Source organism: Portunus trituberculatus, chromosome 46 (assembly GCF_017591435.1).
Source record: "Portunus trituberculatus isolate SZX2019 chromosome 46, ASM1759143v1, whole genome shotgun sequence".
NCBI classification, from domain to species: Eukaryota; Metazoa; Arthropoda; class Malacostraca; order Decapoda; family Portunidae; genus Portunus; species Portunus trituberculatus.
In genome coordinates, this window is record NC_059300.1 from 30022735 (window position 1) to 30041439 (window position 18705).

General features: G+C 34.4%; 1 protein-coding gene across 34 annotated transcripts in view; it reads right to left on the reverse strand.

Annotated features, from left to right (window-relative positions):
* The window catches only part of LOC123520154 (ankyrin-2-like), a 391211-nt gene that overhangs the window by 63420 nt on the left and 309086 nt on the right, over positions 1 to 18705 (reverse strand). For 33 of the 34 annotated variants that reach the window (XM_045282141.1, XM_045282132.1, XM_045282127.1 and 30 more), the window contains 2 exons: positions 6402 to 6606; positions 2932 to 2958 (listed from right to left, as the gene is read on the reverse strand). In XM_045282141.1, coding sequence (XP_045138076.1) covers positions 2932 to 2958; positions 6402 to 6606 — 232 coding nt within the window. The remainder of the gene's footprint in view (positions 1 to 2931; positions 2959 to 6401; positions 6607 to 18705) is intronic. The other variant, XM_045282116.1, reaches the window with a different exon arrangement.

Genomic DNA, 18705 nt, shown 5'->3' on the forward strand with positions numbered 1-18705 from the left:
AACTAATATAAACAGAAAATAGATCCAGCCTTTTCTGGCGTGACAAATCTACGACTCAATAGTTGCTACGAAAACTGAAATGTGTTACTTTAAGAAAATCATGCAAATGTTTGCTTTTTGTACTAAAATCTATATTTTATTTTGAAACAAAGCAATCAGAAAAAAAAACTTTCATTATTGTTTAAGAAACAAACACCATAACTAATGTGGATAAAGAGTTGAAAATTGCTTACACTAAGTAATGGTGAAGGAATGACCATGAATTAAGATTTTCTAGTTTTGTCATCCATGTAGGCTTAGATATTTTCATTGAACATAATGAATACTGTGTTCTGCATTGTTTCAGCTACATGTTAAAATATATTTCTAGGAACAAAACAGTAAAAAGCCTAACTACAGAAAAAAAGTAGAAAGATATATATGCTGCTATCTTTAGGAGTGCATGAGTTCAGAGTAGAATGCCAAATGGTGTTAAGGTTTGTCTTTCAAAACTTACTCGGGTGAAATTTCATAGTTTACAGCCCAAGAAGCAGGTCTAAGTAAAAAAAATATTTATGTATAGATATACCAACTAAAGAAATGAGGACACTATGGGAGGGCATGCACACAGTGTATGCACTCTTTCTGTGATACAGGTAAAAATAAGTAACAGACAGCCAGAATGAGAAGTATCTGAATTTTGCCTCTCTGAATCCATAATAAGACATGAAAACTTCATATAACAGTCCAAAATGATGAAAGGTGGTAATTATTTTATTTTCCCAGAAGAGTAGATCGGTGGCAACTCAATGTAACCTTGTGTCATGCAGGGCATGTGGAGAAACTGTCTAAAGAAGAGGAACAGGGGAGAAGAGAAATTCTAAGTCTCTGATTCATTTTCTTAAAAAATGAAGCATTATCATATGATAAAGCTTTGTCTACTTTTGGCTTTTCTCAATTGAAAATAATAACTGCAGTAACTTCAAGGAGAATTTTTGAAGACATAAAATAAAGCAGAGACCTTCATGGATATTTCAGTTAAACTAAGTTTGAGTGTGAACTGGTCTTTCAAATCTATATTGTGTTTACTTGCTTGTAAAATATGTGACATTCCCACATATATCAGGTTTTCCCATCAGTTGGAAGGTGAAAATCACTGTTACACCTCATTAGTTTAACAAAGCAAAATGTTCAATTGTCAGATATTACTGATTCATGTATTGTAGTTCCCACTAATTGACAAAACTGATGAAGTGCAACTATAGTATTGATTGATATCCTGATATGAAGCCCTGATTTTAAATGAGTAAATATTCTCACTTCTCAGCTAGGCATAAGTGACCAACACGGAGAGACTCAACTCTGTTGATGATTGTCATTATCACTTGTATATAAAGGGTCTTTATTATACAGCCACCTAGTGAAGGCTATTCCATATACTAAAAAGCAGATTCACATGAAGATAGCCATTTCTGCTTACCAAGCATGTCATATATATATATATATATATATATATATATATATATATATATATATATATATATATATATATATATATATATATATATAAGAAAACTGGCCATCAGCCAATCAGTCAAAATGGGCATCAAGTCACTTGTAAAAGAAATAAGAAATAATGCTTTCTTTAATAGCAATGATATATGAGGATTTTATAGTAATTCTTCTGGTAACATAATACAGAAATACCCACAGCAGTGATTCTGAGCCCCCAAAAAACTAGTGCAGTAACAATCCTGAGTGTGTCATTAATATATTCAGTGCATAGACTACTAAAATGGATTGTCCTGTGTACAAAATAAAGGAATGAGGCTCTAGATACATGAGGTGCATCTTGGATCTGACTATACACACTCCATGCACTACTGGGCAAGCAGCATTGTATCATGTTTCATCCTAGAGCTGCCTTGTAAAAGTTTTGACTAAGATTTGACAGCTAGCTTCATCACCTGCAAATCAACTGGATGATGAAGCAAAAACTTGGAAACTGAATGTTCTGCAAATCTGATGCATGATAACTTGAAAAGAATCTCTGAGTGTTCTAAACACAATCGATTACACATGCATCAGCAACACTCTTAATTTTATCAACTGCATACACGAAGGGATAAATTATACAATTACTATCTGAGTACAGTTGAGCAGTAGAGATCAGGTGATGATAGTCAGCTCTTGCTACTTAAAACAAAAAACACATATTCATTTGTGCACCATTTTCCCTCAATCTTAATTTATTTTAGCTTGTGTTAAAAATAAGCAAAACAAAATAGCCACAAGCAAAATTAGGTCAGGGTAGTAGTAGGAGAGAGGCAACATCCAACTTAGAAAAACATTCACTGCTTCAGAAAAGACCAGAGCCTGTTGGGCATATATCATTATTACTTTTGGAAAAATTCATAGCCTTTCATAAGTCCCACATCTTGAATTATTATACATAAGGATATATGTAAAGAAATTTACACTTATGAAAGTAAATATAGAGAGAGACTGCTTTGATAGCTTTAAGAAAGACAAAGAGCAGTAGAGTAAGTTATAGCAGATGTGGCAGAAACATAAGTAAGAGGTAAATTACCGTAAAATAGTGGTAAGATAGCAAGTTATAGGGGGGCATTCCACTCTTTCTTAATTCTCAAAATTGCAAAGCACAACATTAAACTTGAGTGCAATCTGTAAATGTATGGAAATTTTCAAAGTTATTTTCAAGTTACATGGGCAGTTAAATACTTTCTACAATATACTTTTTTATAATGTGGAATATATCAGCAATCATATGAAATCATATGAAAATGACCATATTTACAGGACTCAAGAGGGTTACAGAGACCACAGTTAGGGGCGTTATGGCAGAAAACAAAACAGTATCAGCATTAAAAAGACAACTTAAAAAATTCCACCCAGATGCCCATTCCTTTTCTTTTGGAGTTGAATTTTTACCTTTCAAAGATCTTTTCCGAAACACCCCTACAGCAGAGGCCCACATGTGCAGCATAACAAGAGTAGAAGTGTTTCTTGGTTAGTATGTGAGACAGGTTTGGGATTATGGGTCCAATTAATGTTTAGTAAAATATTTTAAGTTACTGATTGACAGGCAGGGGAAGATCAGGTACATAATGTAATTAGAATGTAATTACACATTTGTTTTAGACGTTAGAGGGGAAAGCCTAAAACTGAGTGATTTATATTTACTTGTACCATACATGTGAATTTTTTTTCTTCTTTTTACATCATTCAACGGGCTCAGGTATAATTGATGATAATAAATTTAACTTAATAACATGAAGTTTGTGAACACTGAGTCATATCAAAAGATGCAGAAAATGTGGATCCTCTATTATTTTCTTCTACATAGACTGAGAAGGATACATGGCTCATACTTCCACAAGCACTATTCTATTATAATAAACTGCTATTTCATACTACACTGATTCTGATGTTCATGAACTCCTAAGTAAAAAAAAAAAAAAAAGGGGGAGGAGTTCATCCAACTACAGTGAGAATTCAGAACCCCAATGGTACATCTGTACAAATAGCTCAAGCCCAATTCACACAATGCATTTACGTTAAGAGATGCACAACCAATAGATTACTACCAATTTTTGCTGCAGACTGGGTTGACTTTCTGGTCTTACCAGTGTGTCAGGGATTCTCTGCTGATGGCAAATGTTCAGTAATATTAATCTTTGTTTTCACACAAAAGTTGGCATAACCATGCAAGATGTACATCTCTAAACTAAGCAGCACCCTAAAAATAGTTATACACTAAACTTTTAATCTACTGTAATTAAAATTCAAAATTATAAGGCATTGCCTTATCTCTGCCACTAGATAAAAAAAGTAGGGCATTAGTGTGTTCAAGCATTTATTTATTTATAATGTTTTGTGGACTTTCAAAGGCTTCTGGCATTGTGAAATATTTAAAGAAGAAATGTGTTTTAATATTATCTACTTGCTGACATATTGTTTGCCTGAGAGGATTGCTGACATCAAGCCTTGCCAACTCTAGAGGTAGAAGGAAGAGCTGGCCACTCCCAACCAGCTGCACTCAGCCAGTGTCAGCTTTGTCATGGTCAGTCTCGCACATCGTGTTGTACAAGTCAGAAAGAATGAAGGGGGAAAAACACTGCAGTACAGAGACAAAACAATAAAAAGTGCCTCAACAAAACTGACAAGTTGAAGCATCCAAGCAGAACAAACAGTGGGAGAGCAGAGTTGGTCTTTCTGTGTTGTCACTGAGGTAGTGGGGCCTCCCAGGCTGACCATACACACTCCTCACCACATATAGGAATAAAACACAAAACAGATTCTTTCTCAGAAAATGCAGTACCAAGTTCAAGATTAGCTGTATCTGTTACACACACAAATGCTGCTTTATTTTTTTAAACTTGAAGATCAAAATTTCTGGGCTTCACCACAGGTTTTTTTTTTTTTTTTTTTGTATTTCATTTTGACAGGAACTAATTCACCTTACAAGAAGAAAACAAGAAACTTAGGGTCTTGCAACAAGATTCCTGGGAAGAACTGATATCATGACTGTTTTTGCCCTTACCTTACAAGTCACTAGTTTAATATGACACAAGCTAGCAATGGTTTAGCACACTTATTCTTTGTTCACTTTATGTTGCCAGTAAAACATCATTTTAACATGTTACTCATCCATTGAAAAATTGTTCCTGTGCTGACTGTCAGGAACAATTTTTTTCGAAGGAATTTCCAGTAATGATACAAATAATCAACATGAGTTAGTGGAAAGGAATGAAGTAACTAAAGAATTTACAAATTTTTTCTTCTTTTTTTTTTAAGTGGCATGATGAAATTGTGAATGTAACACAAACAATATATATCAACTGGTTATCACTGATTTTTACATGTGTTGTTAACTGGATGTATCTCCTGAGGAAATACAGAACCATAAACTCACAACAAAAGGAAAATGCTGATGACAAATGGATAGTTTAGTACAAAGCATCAAAGAGGAAAACTAAAATCAATAAAGAATCTGAAGTTGGTGAAATGAGACTAACCTAAAATGTGTGACACACAACCACCTACAAGAGGGAAAATTGGGAAACAATGAGTGTAAACAACAAACTAATGCTGGGAAGCTGTACAGCTTCTTAGAAATAGAGAATACAAAATTACTAATCAGAAGATAAGGTTAAATAACTACAAATGTAGCACAGAACACAGACTTCATGGATTCTGAAATGAAGCTGCAACAGTAAGAGCAAATTCATCTTGAACTCCCAAAGTATGTTACATTATGCTCCTTAAGACTTGTCTACCAATGATCACTCATCCTACACTAACATGGTGGCATATCATGACGAAGGTGGATTTTATTTAATTTGTTTACTGGGAATGCTTCAAAGATTCTTGGGTGAACAAAATCTAGAAATTTCTTTTGAGCTTATTGTGTCATGGCTGTCTTATTCTTGTTGACATAGAAATAAAAACAAATACTGTACTGTTTTTAAGTTTTATACACTACAAAATAAAAGGAAAATATGCACAGGAAATTTTGAAAATAAGATTTTACTATTCACATAAATATATATCCTCATCATTACTTCAAAAAAATTGTATTACCAAATCCCAAAAATTAATCAGTGTCTCTAATGATATTATATTTGCTAAAATATTTCCTACTCTGTTGTTGATTCAAATGTTCAACCAAAAACAAGTACAACAAATTAATAAAATCCAACCAAGAGAAAGGAATGAGTAAAGGAGCAGCAGCAACAGCAGGACAGTTGAGAATCTATCAGATTCTCTTGGTACTGTTTTGGTGGAAAGACATGTCTAAGAGACTAACATGTCCTTGACCTACACTCCTCCAGCACAATGCTTGAAGCTTCATCTACACACCAGGAAAGAGAGTCTTCACAGAGAAAGAGAAGCTATCTATTAGTGTTACCAACATATTTCTAGTAGGCTGATGATACTTACTAATGCCTTCAGTGAATGTTATGAAACGCTAATAAATGTGACAAATAAATGAGACGTATGTCTATTCATTAAATAATTTTCTCAGAATTATCTGTTCACCATTATCTGTTTACATATCTATTTTCAATTCAGATTTTGATGAACATATTCATCATACACGATTGCATTTTATTACAGATGTTACACTAAGGCATAAATAAATATCATCTTGTGTGTATATATATATATATATATATATATATATATATATATATATATATATATATATATATATATATATATATATATATAGGACAGTAAGAAAGTTTTCAAAGAACAAAAATACCACAGAATACTGAAAGAGGCAGGCATTTCCAGATACTTGAGGTATTGAATTCTCAAATTCATTTATCTCCTGAAAAAAAAAAAATTTACACTATAGTTTCTCACATTAGAGTTGAGATTGGAATGACACTCACCCGTAATGGAGCAGAGAAGACGCAGCGTGGGAGCCTCACCCGAGTACTGGTTGATCATGCCTTTGCTGGAGGCTTGAGGCACTGGGATGGTGAGGGTGATGGGCTTGTGGAATTTGCGGCGGCGTGGCTCCACAGTCACTATTGGAGAGACAGCTACTCGGTTGCCCAAGAGTTTAGCAACCAAGTCAGTCGGGATTGGTTGAGCCTGCAAGAAATTTACTGATACAGCTATTACTGATATCAATCATCTTGATGAGCCTGTAATTAACCTATCATGATTGCTTCTCTCTTCCCATCAGTATTCACAAAATTTACTCATAGGTCTCCTCACATCTAGACAGCATTTGGGGCATGTTACTTGTATCAATGGGATCTCAAACAAGTTTTCTGTGTCCCATAAACCACAGGCATCCATGTTACATGCAGACCAAGCACATCCACGTGTCAAGAAGCCTGCAGCACCACACACGTGTCAAGAAGCCTCCAATATGCACCACAAGCACTTGTGAGGTTACTTATTCTTCTGAGATGGCTCACTGACCCAGTTCTTAATTTGTTGTTGCTCATATTACATTGCCAATTAGAAGTGACTATATTCTTTAAAAATTTTCTAATATCTGCTGAAAGATCATGATATACAAAGTTATTGGAAGGCAAAGTATCATTTAACATAATATGAATAGTAAATTACTCTCAATAAAAAAACAGTATGCATTCATGTACAAAGGTAATTTATCCATTTTTTTCTAAACTGTCTACTGTCATCTGTGTTCCTACAAAGAGACCCAAACTCCAGTCCTACACCTATTCTTTATAAGTGACACAAAGGTTACAGCATGAAAAAAGACAAAGATGATAAGCTGATATTTTTGTCCAGTCAAAGATTCTAAGTCTATGAGCTCTTAGTTGTGAGCCTTTAGCTCACAACCTTTCAACATTTAGACACAATGCAACATGATTTCTGGTTATTCAATTCATTTTCCAAATTTTGGACTAACTCCTTGAACCATAAAAATAGCCAATATAAAGTTATTCAACATGGTGAAATGATGTTTGCTGCTCCACAACTCAACACATTTCTTTGTTTGTCATTATGTAATGAAAATTATACACACTTTTCTAAAATATCTCTGTGTTAAGATGGACACTTTAGTTCTATTAATACAGACTGTCCTCATTTGACAACAGGGTTAAGTTCCTGATACCTCATTGGAAAGCAAAAGTGTCATTTAATGAACCTCCCCCCAACTGCCTCTCACCAAAGCTACATACTACTAGAATTGGGTTAGGCCACAATTAAAACTACATCAAAAACATACTGATAATAATTATATTATCATTATTAATGATAATGATAACAACAACAACAATAATAATAATAATAATAATAATAATAATAATAATAAATGATAATAATAATAATAGTAATAGCAATAATAATAATAATAATAATAATAATAATAATAATAATAATAATAATAATAATAATAATAGTAACAATAAATTATAATAATAATAATAATGCTGACTACAATAGTAGTCATTCTAAGACAGTGGGAGAGTTGTTAGTGGGTGGCAGGGTGTAAGGGAGGTGAGGAGGTGGCTGGGAGCTAGGGTTGACCTGCGTGGCTGAGTGGCTAGCTAAGAAGTTGCTACCATCTGGACCAGGTTTCCATATGGTACATAATACACACTACCAATGATTCTCTTACAACATTTTACTATCCTTTCTAAACACTCCTTAATCTAGTCATGACATCTCCAAGTGGTCATTAAATGGAAGTTGTTAAGTGACAGCCTGTGTTCCTTTCATCATGCCATGAGTATTGTTCAGCTCTACCACTATTCACAGTTCACTGCAATAGTTTGATTCCACTGCAGGAAAGAGAATGCTCAAGAGAAGGACTGAAGATCTGCTACTAGCGCTACCCCATTTATTAACAGTTCAGATTCCTGCCTTACATTCCCTGACTCCCTGCTTCAGCTAAACATCTTCAATATATATATATATATATATATATATATATATATATATATATATATATATATATATATATATATATATATATATATCATTCTTGGACATATGAAGAGTTAACTAAAGCCATGTGGATTAGTGAAGTACAAGAGTAACAGAACTTATAGATAATGATGCCAAAGAAGAGGAAGGAGGAAAAATCAGCATGTGAATTTATAACAGATCACTTACATGTCACAAAACAAAATTTGAATTATGATATGAGGTGTGTGTGTGTGTGTGTGTGTGTGTGTGTGTGTGTGTGTGTGTGTGTGTGTGTGTGTGTGTGTGTGTCTGTGTGTGTGTGAGTGTGTGTGTCTGTGTGTGTGTGTGTGTGTGTGTGTGTATTTACCTAGTTGTATTTACCTAGTTGTAGTTTTACAGGGCCAGGGCTTTATGCTCGTGTGGTCCCATCTCCATATCTACACTTATCAAATTTTTCTTTAAAACTATGTGTGTGTGTGTGTGTGTGTGTGTGTGTGTGTGTGTGTGTGTGTGTGTGTGTGTGTGTGTGTGTGTGTGTGTGTGTATTTACCAAGTTGTAGTTTTACAGGGCCTGGGCTTTATGCCCATGTGGCCCTGTCTGCATATCTACACTTATCCAATTTTTCTTTAAAACTGTGTACACTCATTGCAGGCACTACTTCTTCATTCAAACTGTTCCACGTCTCAACACATCTTTGCGGGAAACTATACTTTTTAATATCTCTTACACATCTTCCCTTCCTTAGCTTCTTACTATGCGATCTTGTGCTTCGACTGGCATATTCTTCTCTCTCAGAATCAGATACTCATTGTCCGCATGATCCATTCCGTTGATCAATTCATAAATTTGTATAAGATCCCCTCTCTCCCTTCTCTGTTCCAATGTTGGAAGATCCATAGCCTTTAGTCTCTCCTCATATGTCATCCCTTCAAGTTCTGGGACCATGCTTGTAACCATTTTTTTGTAGTCTCTCCAGCTTCCTTATGATTTTTTTTTTTTTTTTTTGGTGTGTGTGTGTGTGTGTGTGTGTGTGTGTGTGTGTGTATTTACATAGTTGTATTTACCTAATTGTAGTTTTACAGGGCCTGGGCTTTACGCTCGTGTGGCCCCATCTCCATATCTACACTTATCCAATTTTTCCTTAAAACTATGCACACTCGTTGCTGACACCACTTCTTCACTCAAACTGTTCCAAATCTCAACACATCATTGCGGGAAACTATATTTTTTAATATCTCTCAGACATCTTCCCTTCCTCAGTTTTTTACTATGCGATCTTGTGCTTCGAATGTCATATTCTTCTCTCAGAATCAGTTTCTCATTATCCACTTGATCCATTCCGTTGATCAATTTATAAACTTGTATCTGATTCCCTCTCTCCCTTCTCTCTTCCAGGGTTGGTAGATCCATAGCCTTTAGTCTCTCCTCATATATCATCCCTTCAAATTCTGGAACCATTCTTGTAGCCATTTTTTGTAGTCTCTCCAACTTCCTTATGTGTTTCTTTTTATGGGGGGTCCACACAATTCCTGCATATTCCAATCTGGGTCTTATCATAGTACTTATCAATTTCTTCATCATTTCTTTGTCCATGTAGTGAAATGCTAATCCAATATTCCTTAGCAAATTATATGTCTCTCTGAAAATTCTATCAATATGGCTTACCGGTTGATTGTTTTCTTCCATCGTCACTCCCAAGTCCTTTTCCTTTTTACTTTCTCCAGTTCTACTCCATCTCCCATCTTATAGATTCTCACTGGTCATCTTTCACTCTTTCCCATTTCCATGACATGGCTTTTGTCCACATTGAATTCCATCTCCCACTTTTTACTCCATTTCCAGATCTTATTTAGGTCTTCCTGCAGTATTTCACAATCCTCTTTTTGCTTTATAACTCTGCACAGTTTCGCATCGTCCACAAACAGATTTATGTAGCTGTTCACTCGCTCTGGCATGTCGTTTATATATATGAGAAAAGTATTTGCCAATACTGACCCCTATGGCACTCCGCTTTCTACTGCTCTCCACTTGGACTTCATATTTTTAACTACCATCCTTATTTCTCTTCCCCTCAAATAATTTTCCATCCATCTCAATGTGCTTCCTTTTAAGCCACCCTTCTCCTCTAACTTCCACAGTAATCTTGCATGTGGCACTTTATCAAACGCCTTTTTTAAATCCAAATAAATACAGTCAACTCATCCCTCTCTCTTATACTCTATCAACTATTCTAGAGTAGAAACTCAGTAAATTTGTTACACACGACCGACCTTTTCTAAAACCAAATTGGCTATTTGATAATAATTTGTTGTCTTCAAGGAACTTGATCCATTGTTTCTTTATTACTCTTTCACACATCTTCCATATTACACTAGTTAGTGATACTGGTCTGTAATTTAAAGGTGTGTGTGTGTGTGTGTGTGTGTGTGTGTGTGTGTGTGTGTGTGTGTGTGTGTGTGTGTGTGTGTGTGTGTGTGTGTTCACTGTTTGATCTGCTGCAGTCTCTGACGAGACAGCCAGACGTTACCCTACGGAACGAGCTCAGAGCTCATTATTTCCGATCTTGGGATAGGTCTGAGACCAGGCACACACCACACACCGGGACAACAAGGTCACAACTCCTCGATTTACATCCCGTACCTACTCACTGCTAGGTGAACAAGGGCTACACGTGAAAGAAGACACACCCAAATATCTCCACCCGGCCGGGGAATCGAACCCCGGTCATCTGGCTTGTGAAGCCAGCGCTCTAACCACTGAGCTACCGGGCCGTGTGTGTGTGTGTGTGTGTGTGTGTGTGTGTGTGTGTGTGTGTGTGTGTGTGTGTGTGTGTGTGTATTCACCTAGTTGTAATTTTACAGGGCCTGGGTATCATACTCGTGTGGCCCTGTCTCCATATCTACACACATCCAACTTTCCTTTAAAACTATGCACACTCCTCGCTGACACCACCTCCTCACTCAAACTATTCCACACCTCCACACATCTCTGTGGGAAACTATATTTCTTCACATCCTTCAAGCATATTCCCTTGGCTATCTTTTTACTATGCGATCTCGTAGTTCTATTTAAATTTTCCTCTCTCAACATCATTTGCTCATTATCCACTTCATCCAAACCATTCAACAGTTTATAAACCTGTATTAAATCTCCTCTTTCTCTTCTTTGTTCCAAGGTAAGCAAATTCATTTCTTTTAATCTCTCCTCATAGGTCATTTCTGCCAATTCCGGAACCATTTTTGTTGCCATTCTCTGCAATCTCTCCAACTTCCTTATATGCTTCTTTTTATAAGGGGACCAAACCACCCCAGCATATTCCAATCTTGGTCTAATTACCGTACTAATTAATTTCTTCATCATATCTTTATCCATATAATGAAAGGCTAATCCAATATTTCTAATCAAATTATATGTTTCTCCAAACATCTTGTCAATATGAGCCTCAAACTGTCCATGGTCTTGTATTATCACTCCCAAATCCTTTTCCTTTTCCACCTTTTTCAACACTACTCCTTCACCCATCTTGTATGACCCTCTTGGCCGTCTTCCACTCTTCCCCATTTCCATTACATGACTTTTGCTCAGATTAAATTCCATCTCCCACCTCTTGCTCCACTCCCAAATCATATCCAGATCTGCCTTCTTCACTCTTCACATACCTGCACAACTTCGCATAATCCGCAAACAAATTGATATAACTGTTTACTCCCTCTGTGTGGTGTGTGTGTGTGTGTGTGTGTGTGTGTGTGTGTGTGTGTGTGTGTGTGTGTGTGTGTGAAACATACCCTTCAAGCAACTCTGTATTTTCACTAAAGAAAGAAATGCAAGAAAAAAGCAAGTCTGTACAAAGAAACCTTTTGTGAGGACCAGACTAAAAATGTTGAAGAGAAATTGTCTTTTGATGCTGGTAGAAATTGTTTTCTCCAGGAGGTCGCATACTGTGGAGGATTACTACCTTCATATTTCCTGCATTGTAAAGACAAAAAAGTTGATAGAGAGAAGGAAAGAGTCCCTCTTCTGTATCTTCATTGATAAAATACAGCACAAAGTCTTCTTGGCTGTCCTCTTTCAAGGAGGCTGTAAGCCTTATTCACTAATGAATTTTTAGAGATTAAATTATAGATGAAAAAGTAAAAGATGTCTTGCTTACTTTTGTAACATCAAAATGAATTAGATTAAGTCTTCATAACTTAAGATAATTCTCTTCCTCAAGTTTTAGAAATCAGAATTTACAATTCTTAATAATTATAATAATAATAACAACGACACTTAACATTACATTTTGAGAGAAAAATAAGTTTTTGTTTCTAAAATATCAGCATTTCTTTACATAATTTTGAAATCTGCCACTTGTGAAGTGGTTAATAATAAAAAGATTTTTACATGAGGGTTTGCTCAGTGGACTGGATCAAGACACTTTGCTGTCTGACAATATTCCAGTTATGTTTGGTCATCTTGTAAAGAGATCTGTATATCATGTTAACAGTATGGAAATAATTGAGGATATCTGCAGCTAACAAATCTTTAGAGTTATAGGCAGACAGTGAATGACATCCAGCATTCTGTTACTTGCAGATTATACAAAATAACTTTTGTATGCATGCTTCCTGTGGTCCCACTGGTGAGCTATTGCAAGAAGAGGAAGTCAAGTACTGTACCTCTCCATTATATCTTTCCTTTACTTCACTTATTAATTTCTGTAACAAATCTCAAAGCTAAGTGAACTTCAAATTATTCCTATCCAATAAGCAGGTTGGGATATTTTAGAAAATATAAATTTCTTTTATGGAACTTACAGTAACTACCAAACACTAAAGTAGATGTGTCCATTACACTGTCAAGCATTATATTGTACTATATTGTATTCTAGCTATATATATATATATATATATATATATATATATATATATATATATATATATATATATATATATATATATATATATATATATATATATATATATATATGAAAGGAAAATATGTTGGACCTCAGTACCTCATTATAGATTAAATCTGAACCATTGTTTTCCTGGCACAACACTTCATATAAAAGGATGATTTCATGTTAGTGAACATTTCCAAAAATTATATTTTACAGGAGAAATGCTTCCTGCTAACTAATGCCAGTGTGTTTCATTAAGTGATATCAAGAACATAGGAGGCCTTTTCTGAGGCATCTACTTCAGTAATGTCTGACAGTGATGAAATGCATGTAACCCGGCAGCATGAGCGAGGCTCGACACAGCATGGACAAACAAGGCAGCCAACACATGTACACAAAAGTGTGTGCTCACACACACACACGCACACGCACACACATACAGCACAAAGGATCAAAAGAAGGGTGTATATTACAAAAGCCCAATAAAATCAGTTAAACTGTGGTAACTGTCAATGTTTCTACAAGATCAAGTGTATGAAGTTTACTAAGCTACTGTAAACTTTCCAATCTACTTTCTTAATAACTACTTTGATGAAAGAGCTGATCCAATGCTGTTTTATCGAACCTTGCTAACTGCATACTATCACACGCATTTTTAGACTAGATGGTGAAAACAAACTTCATGCCACTTGCGTTAAACTAAGTTTATTGGGCATTTTTGTTCCAAGACTGTGGTACAAACTAGCTAACATGGTTAGTTTGTGCTGCAGTTAGTATTAAGCCAAGCCAATAAGAGACAGAAATGTTATCAGTCACCCTCCATTCCAACAAGAAATTGGTAGAATTGGAATGAACTACACAGTTCTTATTGTACCATATCAAATTATAAGTGTCATTCAGACACAAATAGAATAATACTGGAAATATTACTATTCTCTTAAAAATAACCTTGAACCCTCACATGCAATTTCAGTCTTCTAGCGTGTATGTATATATATATATATATATATATATATATATATATATATATATATATATATATATATATATATATATATATATATATATATATATTGTTTTTTGTTTTTTCACATATCTATATATATATATATATATGTGTGTTTGTGTATATATATATATATATATATATATATATATATATATATATATATATATATATATATATATATATATATATATATATATATTACATTTGAACTACATCATCCCCAAACAGCTCTCCATAACCCACATTACAATTGTGAACAGAAAGCTGTTGGGTACATGGCAATCCGTGGCTCTTTCCTTACCTGCTTTCATATAATATTAACACTAATATTAATCTCACTGTTGCAAAATATCTTAATTGTGAAACATATATCAATTCATCATGAACAAATCTAAATTCTGAAATATATTATTTTGTGAAAGGGAATTTGAAAATACATGGTTACATGGAAGTGAACATTAAAACGATCAGTAAATATCTAGTGATTAATGAATGCAAAGCTTGTTATTAGAATCAAGAAGGTAATGACTGCAGCACACAAGACATAAGTACATTACCTACCTATTTACTAAACCAATTAGAATCATGTCTTCATCCAGTTCTAAGAATGATGGTCTTCAGATCTTTAAGTCTACCACAGTGAGTATTTTTAAAATTAGACAACCTTAACAAGATGTGCCACACTCAATAACACTCATGCTCATCTTATCTGGAATGTGTAGACTAGACCTAACTTGATATGGAAAAATGTCCACTACAATTTGATAACACCGATTTTCTTCCCTTTCAGTCTAACTCATGTGCCTCTTTAGATTTTGATTATGCAAACTCATTAAAGAATGAAAGTAAATGATGAATGAATGTTTCTGAGGAGGAGTGAATGGTAGTGTATGACATTGGCTCAGTCAGTTCCTGTTTCTATATAATACTGATTTTACAAGTGTTTCTGTGGAAAGGAGCAAGACTGCAAGATATTAAACACTACAGTCCATTTCTCAGATTAGCCAATTTGCCTTGACCTCAATAATGATAGAAAAATGTCACTATTTTAAAATAAACAAAATAAGTTTCCAGACAATATGTAACACTGAATTACCTTATGCACAGCCTTAATTCAAGTAGCTGAACCGAACATATGGCCAAGTTCTAATCATAAATATGAGTGAGCATGACAGGTTATGATAAGTTGTTCTTTGGTATATTGAAATTATTATTGCATTCCAAATTGGATATCTCATTAAAGTAAATTCAAAAAGCACAATGTTAGATCAAAGGGGAAGACTTCTAGAAGGGGTGTTTGCAAATCTGAATACAAATACGTACTGTATCCTAATAAATAAGAAACATGAAAATCTGTTCAAGTATACAAAATACAATATAAAGTAAGTTTGCATACTAAAGTGAAATGTAATAAAAAGGCTTTTTGAAAGGTACCTATTACCTAATCTACAGATATTCTAACATGCTATTATCATGTGCTGTAGACAATACTGATCTTTCTTTTCTTTATTTGTATGAATTTGTTAGCCAATTATTTCTTCTGCATTTTCAAGTTCATATTTTGTGAATGCTAATATCAAGTCTACAGAAGATGCCATAGATGTTAACATTACATATAAAAATATTAAATCTCGAGAAAGGCATTTGACATGTGATTTTCTAAGGCCTTGACCTAAGCATAATCATTGCAGCACTTAACTGTTTCATGATCAGCCTCAAAGGAAAGTAAAGGTTACATCTGAAACTACAACTTGTGAACTATGTGGTACTAAAAACTGCAGCTACTGGCAATTATACTGCAGTGTATATGCTATGGTCTTTTATCTGCTAGAAAAATACAAGTCATGCACTGATACGACTAGATGCTTAGGCACAAATTCAAATTAGCAGTATATGAATGCATAATGTACAATATGAGAATCTGGCTAGAAACTTTGAGTAGTAACTGAATGACATGGTCCTTCTAGTGCATGAAATGTGAGCCTTAATAGTCTTTCTACCATCAAGAAAGACCAAAGGGTAGGAATTTTGTCCATACTACAGAGCCCCTAGAAGCTATGCACTGAGATCTTGTTATCAATTCATATTTGATGCTGAAGAATGAATACTTGATGGCATAAAACTCATGTAGCATAAAATTTTGTTCTCTTGAAATTTTCACGAGCAAGGGTATATGTCAAAATATATATTTGGGCCAATTCATTAGCAAGTGCACAAATATTTCTAATGATCATCATTCTGATTTCCAAAGCTAGAGCTTAAGTTCTTAAGACACCTGAAGTAGAACTGCAGCTCCATAAAAAATAAGAAAGAAAAAAAAAAGAAAGAAAAGTAATTAATGACTTCACTGTATTGATATCTTGCTTTAGACTCATCATTTGCTTCGTGACATAAAAAGAAAATCTAACCCTTTGCTGGCCTTGGATAAGATCTCTGTAGCAGGACAAGGTGAGCAGCTGGTCTGCATTATGCTTATACCACGGGTCTAGCCTAAAGCTTGTACGGTATGGGTGATTCCCTACTAGATGTCTGCACTGAAGCCTTTTGGTTATTTACTGCTATCATTCCCTTATTCCCCTTCCAGACTCAAGTAATCATCTCACCATTTGCACATAATAGTAGTATGTAAAGCAAAAATCAAATGAGCAATATTTTATAATAACTATAAGACTGAAAAAGGATATAGTATGTATTTTAAATCACACAAAATGCTGTTAAAAAAATAAAAGCAAAAAGGAAAGCATATAAGCAATGAAAGCCGTGCATGTGTAATGACTGGAATGTAAAAAAAAAAAAATCAGATTACCAGAAGCCAATTCTTCATGCAAATCAAATCAAATACTGGCAGCTAATTTGTTCTTAAAGATAATAAGAAATACTTATTTTATCTAATGACTAGTCCCAACAGATATCAAGAATACACACACACACACACAAAAAAAAAAAAAAAAAAAAAAAAAAAAAGCAAAAACTATTTTATCATAAAGTATACACATATTGAGATCAGATTGACTAGAATCAATGGAAAATGACTAGAATTCATGGAAAACAACAAAAAATAAATATTATGTGAATAATAACAAAATATTATTCTTAATAAAAATATCTTAATGACTTCCATACATGTAGAAGCCTTCATAAGAAATGGTAGGAAAAATGTGAGGTAACATGTAAGGTACAAATAATGATTGTATATAGTTTTTCAGCCCACATCACATAGCCAATGCTCCACTACGCACACAAGCTGCCCATGCTCAAATCTGCTGTTCATTTGACAAAATACAAACTCAGTGCAGTTTCCAGACGTGACACCTTGAGTGGTCACCCTCCACAATACTGCTGACACCATCATTGGCTAGCCTGACTATGCTACACTACCTCTTACCATCAGGAACAATAAACTGAACTGTTAAAGGAAAGATTTTTGTAGGGACAATGAGGTAAGACATTTTCTCACTGAACCTCTTGCGGCCCATCTAAGTTGGACAATAAACAAATACCATATCATTTTTCAAGCTTGCAAGGATGTTTCATGTAGCATGCCCCTCACATGTCACTTTCATTTTATGTATGTGTTATTCATGTTTCAAGCTTTTAATATGTTATCATTATATGATATGATGAGCCACGCATATCAAATGTATCAAATGATGAGTCTTTCTCATCAGCTATAAATATTGTACCATCGTTTATAATTGTCAATATCCTTATACTTTGCAATAATTTGATGTGTAAACATTATAATATAAAACAAGAGGGCATACACCTAGATAGATGGAAAGTCCTCTAATAATGCAATGGAGAAAAAAGGTGCAGTTCACTTCACATAAACTTAATGACACGTTCATAAGATAAAACAGGCAAAGAACAGACCCTTGCAAACATGTGGTCCTTCATTCCCTCTGCCATCAAAACTATCTAATAAGTAAATGTAAATACAAACTATATATGGCAAAGCCATAATTTAGAAGTACACATTGAATGAAGGAACCAACCAACCATGAAACAGTATGTGTGGTGATCACTGCAAACATCACATGAGAGCAGAGTCAGTTTATGCTACATAAGATTAGTCCAAAACAAAGCAACATGACAACTCACATCAGAGTGGCATTGACATGTGCAGCTGTCTATAAGTATTTACGACTTAATTGAATTCTGCTAATAACTCATTTAATATTGATGTGAAGTTGAAAATATGAATAATTAATATATACCATCATCTAATTTATCATCCTTACAGAAACTTGCATGCCAGAGTTCTCATAATACAAGAGATGGCATCTATCAAACAGACAATTTGATTATTATGCAACACCCAATCCAAACTAGTGTTGAAGAGATTTATCCTGTTGACCTGGATAATGCATAGATATAAGTAGTATCAGCATAAAGTTTTTAAATTGTTAA